At 40.6% G+C, this 14,547-nt stretch overlaps 1 protein-coding gene across 2 annotated transcripts in view; it reads right to left on the bottom strand.

Annotated features, from left to right (window-relative positions):
- Window positions 1-9,253: 9,253 nt before the first annotated feature.
- abcg4a (ATP-binding cassette, sub-family G (WHITE), member 4a) overlaps window positions 9,254-14,547 on the bottom strand; it is a 36,744-nt gene continuing 31,450 nt past the window's right edge. For both annotated transcript variants that reach the window (XM_071337377.1, XM_071337376.1), the window contains exons 10-15: window positions 14,420-14,527; window positions 14,055-14,223; window positions 13,704-13,804; window positions 13,342-13,500; window positions 13,008-13,126; window positions 9,254-12,760 (exon numbers count right to left, since the gene is read on the bottom strand). In XM_071337377.1, the coding sequence (XP_071193478.1) occupies window positions 12,535-12,760; window positions 13,008-13,126; window positions 13,342-13,500; window positions 13,704-13,804; window positions 14,055-14,223; window positions 14,420-14,527 (882 nt within the window). In that variant the 3' untranslated portion in view covers window positions 9,254-12,534. The remainder of the gene's footprint in view (window positions 12,761-13,007; window positions 13,127-13,341; window positions 13,501-13,703; window positions 13,805-14,054; window positions 14,224-14,419; window positions 14,528-14,547) is intronic.

Here is a 14,547-nt window from a genome sequence, read left to right as displayed (position 1 = left end):
TTTAGCACATGACCTCATGTGAATCCTTGAAGAGATGGGTGGGGCTGGTTTAAGAGGTTGTGAACAATGCTGAGTAGGTATTGACAAATAGGAGCTCTCCAGTAGGTGTACCAAAACATTCAAGGGCCATTTTCTCAAAAGTGGTGTTACAAGTTTATCAACTTTCAAAGCAGAATTGCTTTCCCATTGTTCCTCTGCTTTTATCCAATGTAAAAAAAAAAACACAATTTCAAATTTTGCTACATGAGACCGAATCAAGGCGGTCAATCACAATTTGTCTCTCGACCTGTGCATCTACATTATAAACGTTCATTTGTAGGCTAGGTTGTAGTTGTATTTATTATGGATCCCCATTACTGTTCCTGGGGTCCGGCAAAATTAAGGCAATTATACAATTTTAAAAACATTACAATACATTCATAACAGATTTCACAACACACTAAATGTGTGACCTCGGGCCCTTACTTCAGTACCACATATCTACAACACAAAATCCATGTGTATGTGTGTGTATAGTGCGTGTGTGTATGCATGTGTCTGTGCCTATGTTTGTGTTGCTTCACAGTCCCCGCTGTTCCATAAAGTGTACATTTATCTTTTAAAATTTTTTTTAATCTACTGCTTACATCAGTTACCTGATGTGGAATAGAGTTCCATGTAGTCATGTCTCTATGTAGTACTCTGTGCCTCCCATAGTCTGTTCTGGACTTGGGGACTGTGAAGAGACCTCTGGTGGCATGTCTTGTGGGGTATGCATGGGTGTCTGAGCTGTGTGTTAGTCATTTAAACAGACAGCTCTGTGCTTTCAACATGGCAATACCTCTCACAAATACAAGTAGTGATGAAGTCAATCTCTCCTCCACTTTGAGCCATTGACATGCATATCATTAATGTTTGCTCTCTGTGTACATCCAAGGGACAGCCATGCTGCCCTGTTCTGAGCCAATTGGAATTTTCCTAAGTCCATCTTTGTGGCACCTGACCACACAACAGAACAGTAGTCCAGGTGTGACAAAACTAGAGCCTGTAGGACCTGCCTTGTTGATAGTGCTGTTAAGAAGGTAGAGCAGCACTTTATTATGGACAGACTTCTCCCCATCTTAGCTACTGTTGTATCAATATGTTTGGACCATGTCAGTTTACAATCTACAGTAGGGTTAAACCAAGTAGTTTAGTTTCCTCAATTTGCTCAATTTCCAAATGATTTATTACACGATTTAGTTGAGGTTCAGGGTTTGGTGAATGATTTGTCCCAAATACAATGCTTTTAGTTTTTGAAATATTTGGGACTAACTTATTCCTTGTCACCCATTCTGAAACTAACTGCAGCTCTTTGTTAAGTGTTGCAGTCATTTCAGTTGTTGTAGTAGCTGACGTGTATAGTGTTGAGTCATCCGCATACATAGACACACTGGCTTTACGCATTTCGTTAGTAAAGATTGAAAAAAAGTAAGGGGCCTAGACAGCTGCCCTGGGAAATTCCTGATTCTACCTGGATTATGTTAGACAGGTAACTCTTTATCCACAATATAGCAGGGGATAGCCAGCAGCAGATTATGATCGATAATGTCAAAAGCCGCACTGAGGTCTAACAAAACATCCCCCACAATATTTTTGTCATCAGTTTCTCTCAGCCAGTCATCAGTCATTTGTGTAAGTGCTGTGCTTGTAGAATGTCCTTCCCTATAAGTGTGCTGAATGTCTGTTGTTAATTGGTTTACTGTGAAATAGCATTGTATCTGGTCAAACACAATTTAATTTTTTTTACTTAGGGTCGGTAGCAATCTGATTGGACTGCTTTTTAAACCAGTAAAGGGAGCTTTGCTATTCTTGGGTAGCGGAATTACCTTTGCTTCCCTCTAGGCCTGATGGCACATGCACTTTCCTGTAGGCTTAGATTGAAGAGATGGCAAATAGAAGTCGCAATATAGTTTGCTACCATCCACATTTTCCATCCAAATTGTCAGTACCAGGTGGTTTGTCATTATTGATAGACAAATATATTTTTTTAAACTCTTCCACATAGGGCTGTGGCGGTCACGAAACTGGTGATTGTCAAGCAAATAACTGTCAGTCTCACGGTAAATGACCGTTAATTAACATAAACACATTTAGCATCTCCTGTCTTCCACGCATAGCCTACAAGCCACTGGTGCAGACCTTTGGAACATCTACATTTTTAAAAAAGTGTAAAAAATCCATGTAATGTAGCCTACACCTTCACAAGACATCCATTATTTATTTTAGACAGGTCTAAAGAAACATGATATGAAGAAAATGTAGTCTATTTCAGAAGAATAGAATAACATAATCTAAGTTGTCTTATGTCAGGTCCTGATCTGGCTATGCCATATGGCTGTGGGCTACACTAGTTAATTTAGCAGACAAAATTTGGTTAGAATTCCGTGGCATTATTTTGTATTATTTGATAGTAGGAAGAATACAATTGAACAAAGCTGAATAAAATAGAAAGGATTTTCTCCAAATAATTTGAGGGAGTGCGCACATGCGGCTATTCTGTGTTGAGCGGTTAACAAAGAAATAGGTACACCTATACGCTTAATTTGAGTTATTAATGGAACTTTAGTTGTTCTACCAACGTCGGGCTATATGTTTTGATTTTTAATATATTGTAAGGCTGCATGATGTGACTAATGATGATTTGAAAAAAGTTGCTTGAAAGGCATGAGCTCTGCTTTGTTTTTTGCGAAGGCTGTACACACTTCATCAGCCTCTCATTCACAATTTGACAAGCACTTGATAATGCCTCGAATTTCCTGGTGGCATCCCCTTTGTGTGGCTGTAATACACCCTAAAAAATACATGCCTTTTGTGTCCAGTGGCCGTTGTTCCCTTTCCCTGAGTGCTGCATGCTCCGAAGCACCTCCTCACTACATGGCTCTCCATCGCGTGATTGGGTCTTCTCATAGGCTACAAGTGAAGACACTTCGGGGATGAAACTGCTCGAGTCCTTATCCAATTCCGAGGTGCATATTTAAGATATTGGAAAAACTGTCCACATTTACTTTTCTTCAGACAACAAGATGAGTAGGCCTAACGAACAGCAAAATCACTAGCCTATGTCAATCTACTATCCCCCATAGTACAAAAGTTGACCTATTCTGTGTGAGAAAAATGTTTTCCAAACATAGTCTGGGACAGTTGTGGGATGCGATAGATCCCAAATGAATACAACCACTAGCATCAAAAAACTTTTTTACGCAATGAGGCTGACGCAACAGATCAGAACGTTTAGCTTAAAATGTGATAAACTATTAGGCTATTTCTTCACATTATAAGAGCAGCAATGTGCACACGGCAGTAGGCTATAAACGCAAATGTTCCATTAACGGGAAAACACCATTATCAAAATTGACCGCAATTGTGATTATGTATATAATGCTTTTAATTTTTATGGTAAAAATGAACTTCCCCAAACTTGAAACTCACGCACTGCTTGTTAGGCTCTACACCCCTTGTAAAGCAGATTAATATGCTTAATTTTAAGAAGTTATTAGGCCCCTTTAGTTGTGATACAAACCTTATCAAAACATGTAGGCCCATGGGCTAGGCTACATGAGGTATGTGACTACGCTGGGCATCATTCACAAGTGATAATGTATAATTCACAAGTGATAGGCTAATATTGTCACCCATCAGACTATTTTTGATTCAATATTGTCTTTACATATACTAAATAATATGTGTAAAATTTGTTTTGAGTTAGAATGGACCATTTTTATGCACCTGTCTCGAAACGGGGGGGGGGGGGGGGATACAGGTCGTCTATGCACTTCAATAACAAATGGAGGATGCTTTTCCCGTGGTTCATTTTCATGCAAGCCAGGTAGGCTATACTCCTGTTGTAAAGATAAGCTGAAGATAAGTTGAGAAATAAATATAGTAAGCCTAGCCTATAGAAAGCTGATGGGATCCTCCTCTTTTTAATAGAGGCCATCACTGTTTTCTCTCGCAATTGCATAGCCTATAGAACTGTTCCGCAACAAGAGCTCATGAGTTCTCATTAAGTGTTTGATTAGATTTTCGATTACATTTGCATTGATGTCAGAGTGATTAGAGGGAAAAAGTACTGAGTACCAGGCAGTTAGCAAGTTTTGTGGGCTACTAATAAAAATCAGCAGCATCAGAACTTGGAGAAGCCTAATTACCGTGCCTTCATGACTCGTGACCGCCGGTGTGGTGGTAATACAGTCACCACAACAGCCCTACTTCCACACTCAATTTTAGAATTCAAAATTACATTGCTTGTCTTTCATTATTTGGTCAGTTATGCAAGGATATGAAGGTTCAGCGTTTGTTTTTGGCATGTCATGCTTAAGTTTTTCTAATATTGTAAATGAAAAACTATTTAAAGTAGTTGGCAAAATCAGAGGGTTTTGTGATGATTGAGCCATCTGATCTCAATGAAGGATGGAGCTGAGGTTGCCTTTTTGCCCAAAATTTCATTCAAGGTACTCCAAAGCTTTTTACTATCATCCTTTATATCATGTATCTTTGTTTTGTAGCAGAGTTTCTTCTTCTTTTTGTTTAGTCACAAGGTTTCTCAATTTACAGTGTATTTGCTAATCGGCTGTGCGGCTAAACCTATTTGTCATTCCTTTTGCCTCTTCCCTCTCAACCATATAGTTTTCAATTACTCATTAATCCACGTGGACTTTCTTAATTGGTGCATGCTTATCAGTAACTGGAAGAAGCAATTTCATAAATGTGTCAAGTACGGCATCTGGTTGCTCCTCCTTACACACAACAGACCAGCAAATATCATTTACATCTTCAACATAGGAATCACTGCAAAACCTCTTGTATGATCTCTTATACATTATTTTAGGCCCAGCCTTTGGAACTTTGGTTTTTCTGTATATGGTCACTATATTATAATCACTACATCCGATGGGTGTGGATACTGCTTTAGAGCAGAATTCTGCAGCATTAGTAAAGATGTGATCAACACACGTGGATGTGCTGTTTGTAAATACCCTGGTAGGTTAACTGATAACCTGAACCAGATTGCAGGCACTGGTTACAGTTTTAAGCTTTTTCTTGAGTGGACAACTTGATGAAAACCAGTCAATATTTAGGTCACCCAAAAAATATACCTCTCTGTTGATATCACATAGACTTTCAAGATTTTCACACATAGAATCCTGTTAGCACTCGGTGGTCTATAGCAACTACCCACAAGGTAGGTGAACATGTAGCCATATTACTTCAACAGCATTTGACATGTTCTCCTCTCGAAGCTACAGGAATATGATTCTGAATACACACAGCAACACCTCCCCCATTGGCATTCCTATCTCTTCTATATATATTATAACCATGTATTGCTACCACTGTGTCATCAAAGGAATTATCGAAGTGAGTTTCAAAGATAGCCAGTATATCAATGTTCTCTGACGTTAGCAAGTTATCAATTGCATGAACCTTGTTTCTCAGGCTACATATGTGAATGTAAGCCATTTTTAGCCCTTTTCTGGGTTGCGTGTTTGTTTTTGGTGCTTTCCTGGGAAGCTTATCAGAGGTCTCCATGAGATTGATATTTACATTTGAGCTACTAGTACAGGGTGATCTGCCCACAGTGGGCTTAGTAGTAGGGCAAACAGTCTCAGTGCTAACAGTGCAATTCAGGTCCATAGGCACAGGGTTAGCGCTGACAATAGCCACCGAATTAACGGAGGTATTCAGGAGAGAGATTAGGTTAATTACATTGGCCGCACTATCATTTCTACGGGAGGTGATATGCTTTCCATGTCCTCTGTTGCTGATTATGACAGGGAGGACTGAAGCAGTCTCTAAAACAGTTTGCAATGATGCTGGAGATAATCAAAGCATGTTTGAGGAGTCAGTGGTGCGCTACACTGTATTAGAACAATGCAAACAAAAAACTTCTGCACTTCAGCCCATGTTTTCATTCAAATCAGTGGTTTGTTCCATCAATTAGATACAGTTGAAGTTTACATATGTAACAGTTGTTAAAGTACTGTGTGAATTTCACCAGGTTCATATATTAATATGCCATGTTGATTTGTTATTATGCATGCCTGCATCCTAGGAGTAGGGGAGTGTGTACTTACGTTATGCCCTGCGTGCTCGTGCTCAAATTATTTTGATGCACTATGAGAGGTAGGCCCGCGTTTTCTGTCGTCTTCAGAAAAGTTAGATTATTTTAAGCACGAAGTCATACACACAGTGTTTTGTTCATGAATAATGTTGTATATTTAGAGGTTACTCATAAGTGGATGGTATTGTTAAGATGCACTTGTAATTGTACTACTGGCACCCCAATGGTGGAACAAACTCCCTCACGACGCCAGGTCAGCGGAGTCAATCACCACCTTCCGGAGACACCTGAAACCCCACCTCTTTAAGGAATACCTAGGATAGGATAAAGTAATCCTTCTAACCCCCCCCCCCCCTTAAAAGAGTTAGATGCACTATTGTAAAGTGGTTGTTCCACTGGATATCATAAGGTGAATGCACCAATTTGTAAGTCGCTCTGGATAAGAGCGTCTGCTAAATGACTTAAATGTAAATGTAAAATGTACTTTTTAGGATGATATCAACATTCTGAATTCAACATGTGGTTAATAGCTAGCTAAGGTATTAGCAGGCTATTGTATGTGTGAACGATGGCTAGCTCCTCAAATGATTCCAGTCCCTTGTATTGTGCATCTGTTGTAGAAAGAGGCGACGATTCGTAGAACATATGTGCTCTACAAGTGTTTTATTTTCTTTTGGATGCAGGTATGTACTTTTATCTATGTAAAATATGTTATGTATAATAAGGAGAGGCTGTACTAATTTTTGTATTCAAAAATCATTTTGATGCACTATGAGAGAAAGAGGCGACGATTCGCAGACCATATGTGCTCTACAAATGTTTTATTTTATTTTGGATGCAGATGCAGGATGCAGAGAGTGAATTCTGCTTGATTTAAAACTATCTAATCTCCAAAGTCCACGTCTATAGTCTCAATCAACCACACACAACGCAGAGTTACAGCGGTGCAGTACAGCACCGGTTACACATACACCTTAGCCAAATACATTTAAACTCAGTTTTTAACAATTCCTGACATTTAATCCCAGTAAGAATTCCCTGTCTTAGGTCAGTTAGGATCACCACATTATTTTAAGAATGTGAAATGTCATAATAATAGTAGAGAGAATTATTTATTTCAGCTTTTATTTCTTTCATCACATTCCCAGTGGGTCAGAAGTTTGCATACACTCAATTAGTATTTGGTAGCATTGCCTTTAAATTGTTTAACTTGGGTCAAACATTTCGGGTAGCCTTCCACATGCTTCCCACAATAAGTTGGATGAATTTTGGCTCATTCCTCCTTACAGAGCTGGTGTAACTGAGTCAGGTTTTGTAGGCCTCCTTGCTCGCACACGCTTTTTCAGTTCTGCCCACACATTTTCTATAGGATTGAGGTCAGGGCTTTGTGATGGCCACTCCAATACCTTGACTTTGTTGTCCTTAAGCCATTTTGCCACAACTTTGGAAGTATGCTTGGGGTCATTGTCCAGTTGGAAGCTTTAACTTCCTGACTGATGTCTTGAGATGTTGCTTCAATATATCCACAATTTTCCTGCCTCATGATGCCATCAATTTTGTGAAGTGCACCAGTCCCTCCTGCAGCAAAGCACCCCCACAACATGATGCTGCCACCCCCATGCTTCACGGTTGGTATGGTGTTCTTCGGCTTGCAAGCCTTCCCCTTTTTCCTCCAAACATAACGATGGTCATTATGGCCAAACAGTTCTATTTTTGTTTCATCAGACCAGAGGACATTTCTCCAAAAAGTACAACCTTTGTCCCCATGTGCAGCTGCAAACCGTAGTCTGGCGTTTTTATGGCGGTTTTGGAGCAGTGGCTTCTTCCTTGCTGAGCGGCCTTTCAGGTTATGTCGATATAGGACTCGTTTTACTGTGGATATAAATACTTTTGTACCTGTTTCCTCCAGCATTTTCACAAGGTCCTTTGCTGTTGTTCTGGGATTGATTTGCACTTTTCGTACCAAAGTACGTTCATCTCTAGGAGACAGAATGCGTCTCCTTCCTGAGCGGTGTGATGGCTGCGTGCTCCCATGGTGTTTATACTTGCATACTATTGTTTGTACAGATGAACGTGGTACCTTCAGGCGTTTGGAAATTGCTCCCAAGGATGAACCCGACTTGTGGAGGTCTACAATTATTTTTCTGAGGTTGGCTGATTTCTTTTGATTTTCCCATGATGTCAAGCAAAGAGGCACTGAGTTCGAAGGGAGGCCTTGAAATACATCCACAGGTCCATCTCCAATTGACTCAAATGATGTCAATTAGCCTAACAGAAGCTTCTAAAGCCATGACATCATTTTATGGAATTTTCCAAGCTATTTAAAAGGCACAGTCAACTTAGTGTATGTAAACTTCTGACCCACTGGAATTGTAACACAGTGAAATAATATGTCAGTAAACAATTGTTGGAAAAATTACGTGTGTCATGCACCAAGTAGATGTCCTAACCGACTTGCCAAAACTGTAGTTTGTTAACAAGAAATTTGTGGAGTGGTTGAAAAACGAGTTTTAATGACTCCAACCTAAGTGTATGTAAACTTCGGACTTCAACTGTATATAGGCTAGTGTTCCATCAACAGCTGTTGATCAGAGACAGGGTTGTTGCTTGAAGTAAAGTTCCGGTGACAGCAGGGGGCGCCCTTACCAACAAACTGCTGTCGTCTGCTGCTGAGGATGATGACATCAGCAGTTCAAAGAAACATACCTGTATCTGCCAAAATAAAGGAAACACTTGAGTACATTAAGGATACAAAGTATACTGAAGCAGGTGCTTCCACACAGGTGTGGTTCCAGAGTTAATTAAGCAATTAACATCCCATCATGCTTAGGGTCATGTATAGAAAGGCCCAGTTGCCCATTATTTTGGCTACCATGGATAGAATAAGAGATCTCAGTCACTTTGAAAGAAGGGTCTCAAAGGGACATAGGGTGTTTGACGGTGTGTGTGTGTCAGTCACAAGATCTCAACCCGATTGGGAGATTCTGGCGCGGTGCCTCAGATAGCGTTTTCTACCACCATCAACAAAATAGCAAATTATGGAATTTCTTGTGGAAGAACGGTGTCGCATATTCTTTAATATATTAGATCGGACATTTATGTATATTCTCTAATAAAAAAAAACATCTCACCAAAACATTAATATTCAAACAAATCTTATCTTGGAACAGGTTATAAATAATTGTCTTTATTGTAATCTTCTGAACTGCGTTCAGTACACAGAGCTTGCATTGTTGAAGTTGATAAGAACAATTACATCAACAGAATGATAAACAAACCAAATAAACACAACAAGATAAGACATTATAGTAAGACAACAAAAAAAGTATGGTGGTGTAAAACAGTCTGTTATTCCACTATAAATAATCAATATCCAGCAGCATCATTGCCCTTCATACCAGTGCAACACTCGGAAGGATAATCAATGATCATCATTAGCCATGCCTGAATACAGTGCAAAATTCTGCACTGACTGGCATTTCCCAAAACGTGTCATATGCCGAGCTTAACACAATGCAAACATAACATGATAGATTTTCTGGCTGAGCCACAGTGGCACGTCACATTCTTCTCGCCCTAAAATCAGTCTACAAAGAGGTAAAATGCCCTCGGATGGGTATTGCACACATAGCATGGATAGGCTACAAAAAAAATAAAAATAATTCTCTATCATTTGCAGAACATATTTTGGGGGGGGGGGGGGGGTATCCAGCTCTTGTACAAAGACGTTGGATGTGCATCTTTTCCAATACAAAAAAAACAACTAAGCAGGTCAGAGACATAACATGAGCACTGTAGAAATATCTGAGGGGGAGAAATTAGGTAAAACTGACAAAGCAGAGAGACTATTGCTATTTGTAAGAGATTCAAGACAATCTGTTCTGTTGTCTTCCTTTATTAAGAGACTAAGACTAAGCCACAGGAACAGAGACTAAATATACATTATCATTCTAATCCTGCTTTAAGGCTGAATTCAGATACAGCTCCCCAACCACACTTGTAGCCTGGTCCCATACTGTATGGGAGGTAGCCAACTCTATCTTGTCATGCCAAACAGAATGTATCGTCGCATGGCAATGATAGAAGAGTTGGTTACAGCACATACATTTCTACTCAACTGGCTCTCCCTCTATAATAGAATATTGCACAATGGACTTGAAACTAGGTATAATAACATCCTGGTATTTTGTTTTTAACAGAAATTACAATATCGGTAAGTACTTTTCAGACAGCCTCAGACTTCTGTGTCTGCTGTCTAGTTCACATCTTTGTATCCCTGCTTTAGAATGTACACCATCACTGTCAAGGAATCATGGGTATCCAGAGTAAATGTCAAAAAGAAAGAACAAGTAAAACTCTGGTACCAACTTGGGTAAATATTTGGGGAGAGAATAAGATAATACTTTAGTGGGTCACCATTCCTCTATATAATGTTTCAAATGTTATAGTTCATTATTTCCTTCCACAAATCATCATGCAACATCTAGTTGCTGACCCCTTCAAGCAGCACTTTTCACATGGATATATATAAAAAAAATATAAAAAATACACAAAAAAAGAAGCTATAAACATACATCAAAAAGTGCATATGTACATTTTCTTTACAGCATAACATACTCACTGTACAATCATTTGATTATATACTGACATTATTATTATAAGTTCTGAACACACAGGACATGGTGGTGTTATAAATCCATTGTGCCAATTATAATGAGGATTACTACGTAGCATAGTTTGAGTCAGAAATCTTTCCATAGCAATATAGTCTATTGGAGAAAAAAAAGATTTGCATTGCCTTGTGACACAAAGAAGCTTGGCTAAACATAGCTGTGTGTATGGTTGTGTGTGTGTGTGCGTGTGTGTATCTATGTCTGTGTATGAGTGTTAGCATATGATCTATGTGCAAATAATGTGAGAGCTCAGACCGTTCCAGTGCAGAGGCACAAAAACTGCCCAGACAGTATCTCAAGTACCTAGCAACAATGTTTTTCACAACACACATGTGCCTGTCAGACTGCCAGAATGCAGAACATAGAATAGAACAGTAATTGAATTTCTCTAGAAGAGAAGGAGTCGACATTCTTTTAACAAGCAAAAACAAGCAGTTTACGCTTTTTTGTCTTGGGTCCAAATGGTGACGCCATTTGATTTGCAGGAAAGCACACATTGTCTACCACAGAGTTGGCTATTGCAATTACACAAACAAACAAAAAATAAGTCACTCCATAAGTTCAGCCATCAAGTCCCCTTCATTGTCAAGAAAAACACTGTGTTATCTTCTGTTGAGGCTAGTCCAGTGAAATTTCTGTGAAGATCCACTATGTTTTTAGAGTCCAGTTCTGGAATGTTCCCCCAATCAACTACAACACAGCATGGTTACAATAGAAGCATAATGTCGAGTGTCAATGTTTGGGAAGTAGACCCACACCCTCTCTCACTCTCCTCATCTGAAATGCATTCTGATTATGGGGCTGCGTCCAGATTCTCAACACTTCTCCAAAATGTGTACCCTGTCGGGGGAGTTCACATTCTCAAGTCCACTTATGTCCATCCATCTTTTGATTCAATTGACTAATTGAAACCTGCCATATTCTGTGGTCCACATCCAGAATAGTCACAAGACCCAAAAGATCCTGGGAAGACTATGACATCACAGGAAGTGGAGACAAACGACGACATATTGTTATGGATCCTCTGGCTGTCTTTCTGCCATGTCTGGTGTGTGCTCTTTTAGAGAGAACACTGTCCAGTGATTTGAAATCCCTGGGACTCTGTTCCGAGACCAATTCTGTGCTCCAGTGGGCCTCAGTTCCAGTTCCATTGCAAACAGCCAAAGGAGAGGGAGGGATATTTTCAGAGAATTTTCTTTCGTCCAGACCTCCCCCAGCCCTGAAGAGTCCTCTTCTCATGTTCACCACATGTCCATATTTCAACCTTTTTGTCCGGGCACAGTGTTTGTGCAATTGTCCTTTGGGATGTCTTTGGGTTTCAGTGGGAATGTATAAGGACAGGAGATGTGTAAGTCAAGTGTAGCCTTGCGGGTGGAAACAAACTGACACAGTCCTGTCCCATCTTGGACCAAGAGGTTTGTGTATCCTGAACCTTCGTAAATAGGACAGGAGTTGAGCTCTTGGATGTAGTGCAGTGTGGGCTGTTTGGATTGTCCCCCACCAGCTACTGTACATCTCCTCTTCATTCCATAGAGACACATGCTTTATACTGTAGTTACTATATTGGGTATCTGTTTGTTTGTGTATAGTTCTTTTACACAGTATTTGTTGGATAATAAAGGTTAAATACTGTAAACAAATTGGATTACCGTAAGGACATTTTAAACTAAAATGACTTATAGTAAGGGAGGGGAAACTATAATTTGTGGACTTAAGTTATTGTCCTTTTTGAATAAAAAGATAAAACCTTGCAAAAAAATATTAAATGTACTCTTCGTTTTATCGCTCTGCAATGACTTTGTATTTGAGCACCAGGTATGTAGCCAGTCTGAGGACCAGGAAGAACACACCCAGAACCAGGAAGTCCACATAGAGCTTAGCATCCTCCACGTCCAGTAGCTGTAGAACCTCCTCAGGCTTCTGGAACTTACACACCACCCCAGGACACTCCAGCTCCGAACGATTCATCCCATAGATGGACAGGATCACCCCCTCAAAGCCATACCTGGTAGGAGAAGTGGAGAAGGAGAAGTTGAATGAGTGACACAAACACTTACACCTTGCACAGAGTAACATAATGAGCAGGTTTGCCAGATAGTTGGAGAGCATTCCACATAACCCGAGCTGGAAGACACAGCATAATATCCTCTCATCACGTCATGATATTCTCTAATTGGTTAATTGAACGTCCTGCACTTGAGCACGAAGGTAGCAAAGGAAAGGATTTTATAGCCCCAACAGAACAGACCCACCTGACATAGGACACATAGGAGCTCCATTGCAGGTACTTGGGGATGGTGTCAAAGTTGACAAAGAATCCAGAGAACAGGAGCACTGGGATGGCTGTGACTGGGCCCACGAAGGTCGCCACCTGGAGAGAGGGAAGTTCAGTTATTCACAAAACAACACCACAACTCCTCTGAAGAGTGGGAAAGTGAGTGAGTCAGTGTGCAGGAGCAGACTGCTATATCCGTTTGAAATGACAAAACAGGAATATCTGCCGTGCGGCGCAGGCCGATTGGCCGACCGACAGTTGTGCGTGGTAGTGCCGGTCTGTAAACGGCTGGCCCATGTGATGTACGGTACCTGTAAGGAGGTGGAGGCGGCCCCAATGAGGAGGCCTAGGGACTGGGCTACCAGGGCTGTAGAGGTGGACAAGGCCATGAAGAGCAGGTACCGCACTGCCTCAGGAGGCTGCTCTGTCATCCAGTATACTATACTGCAGTACATGATGGGACAGATCACCTGGGGGGGAGGGAGAGGGGAGACATAAAGACAAATGGAGGGAGGGGAGAGTGGTAAAGAGAGTGAGGGAGCAAGAGAGAAACACATAGAGATAGATTGAATGTAGTTGTGTCATGCCCTAAGGAAGAGACCATATGGTATTCTTTTCTCTTGCTGTTTTGTAAAGAAAAATAAATCAAAGTCAACTTAGCCACAAAGCTCACCTGGAAGGGTATGTCCGCCATGGTTTTGGCCAGGAAGTAGGCCTTCAGGCTGTACCAGTAGTTGAGATGTTCCCTCAGAAACACTGACATCTCCAGAGGAACTGTGAAACACATAAACCGCGTATGAGTACAATACATTTCTTGTTAATAGTACAACAACTAGTGTGGTCTCAGATCTGTTTGTGCTGTCTTACCAATGCCCACCAATTACCAACTCATATGGACACGTCATAAAGTAGACCACAGGACCATTAGGCAAGACAGCACAAACAGATCTGAGACCAGATTGCAAAGAACATGTTCACGAGGTAACATTGTTTCCGCCCTCCCCGTGTCCTCGCTGTCTCTTACAGGTGAGGACGGTGGGCATCAGGGCAGCGAACATGAGGAAGAGCATGGAGAAGAAGAGGAAGCCAGTGTTGTTGAAGACCTTGCTGGCATCATTGCCAATGTTGAGATAGAGCAGACCGATCAGAATTCCTATACATATGTGGGACATCACTCTGAGGTGGGTTAACACCTGCGAACGCACACAGAAAAACATGCCTCAATTTAGTACGCAACATAACAAACAGTACTTGCAGTTCACTCACCCACACAATGTATTGATTCACTCAATCATTTTCTTTTTTAAGTTTACTAATTCATTTCAGACACACACAACGCAAGTCAATATTAAGATTAATGCTATTATTATTATTATGTGAATTGTTTACCGTATCCCTGCATATCGTTAATAGTGTTCTTCTGAACAGAACGCAGAACTGTGACCAGGTACTGGTGGCAAAGCTGTGTTTCTCCATCGTTCCTGTGTACTGAGTATCCTGTGGACAGACAGACATAG

This window comes from Salvelinus alpinus, chromosome 13, assembly GCF_045679555.1.
Source record: "Salvelinus alpinus chromosome 13, SLU_Salpinus.1, whole genome shotgun sequence".
In the NCBI taxonomy this organism is placed as follows: domain Eukaryota; kingdom Metazoa; phylum Chordata; class Actinopteri; order Salmoniformes; family Salmonidae; genus Salvelinus; species Salvelinus alpinus.
This window is presented reverse-complemented; position numbering and strand designations above follow the sequence as displayed.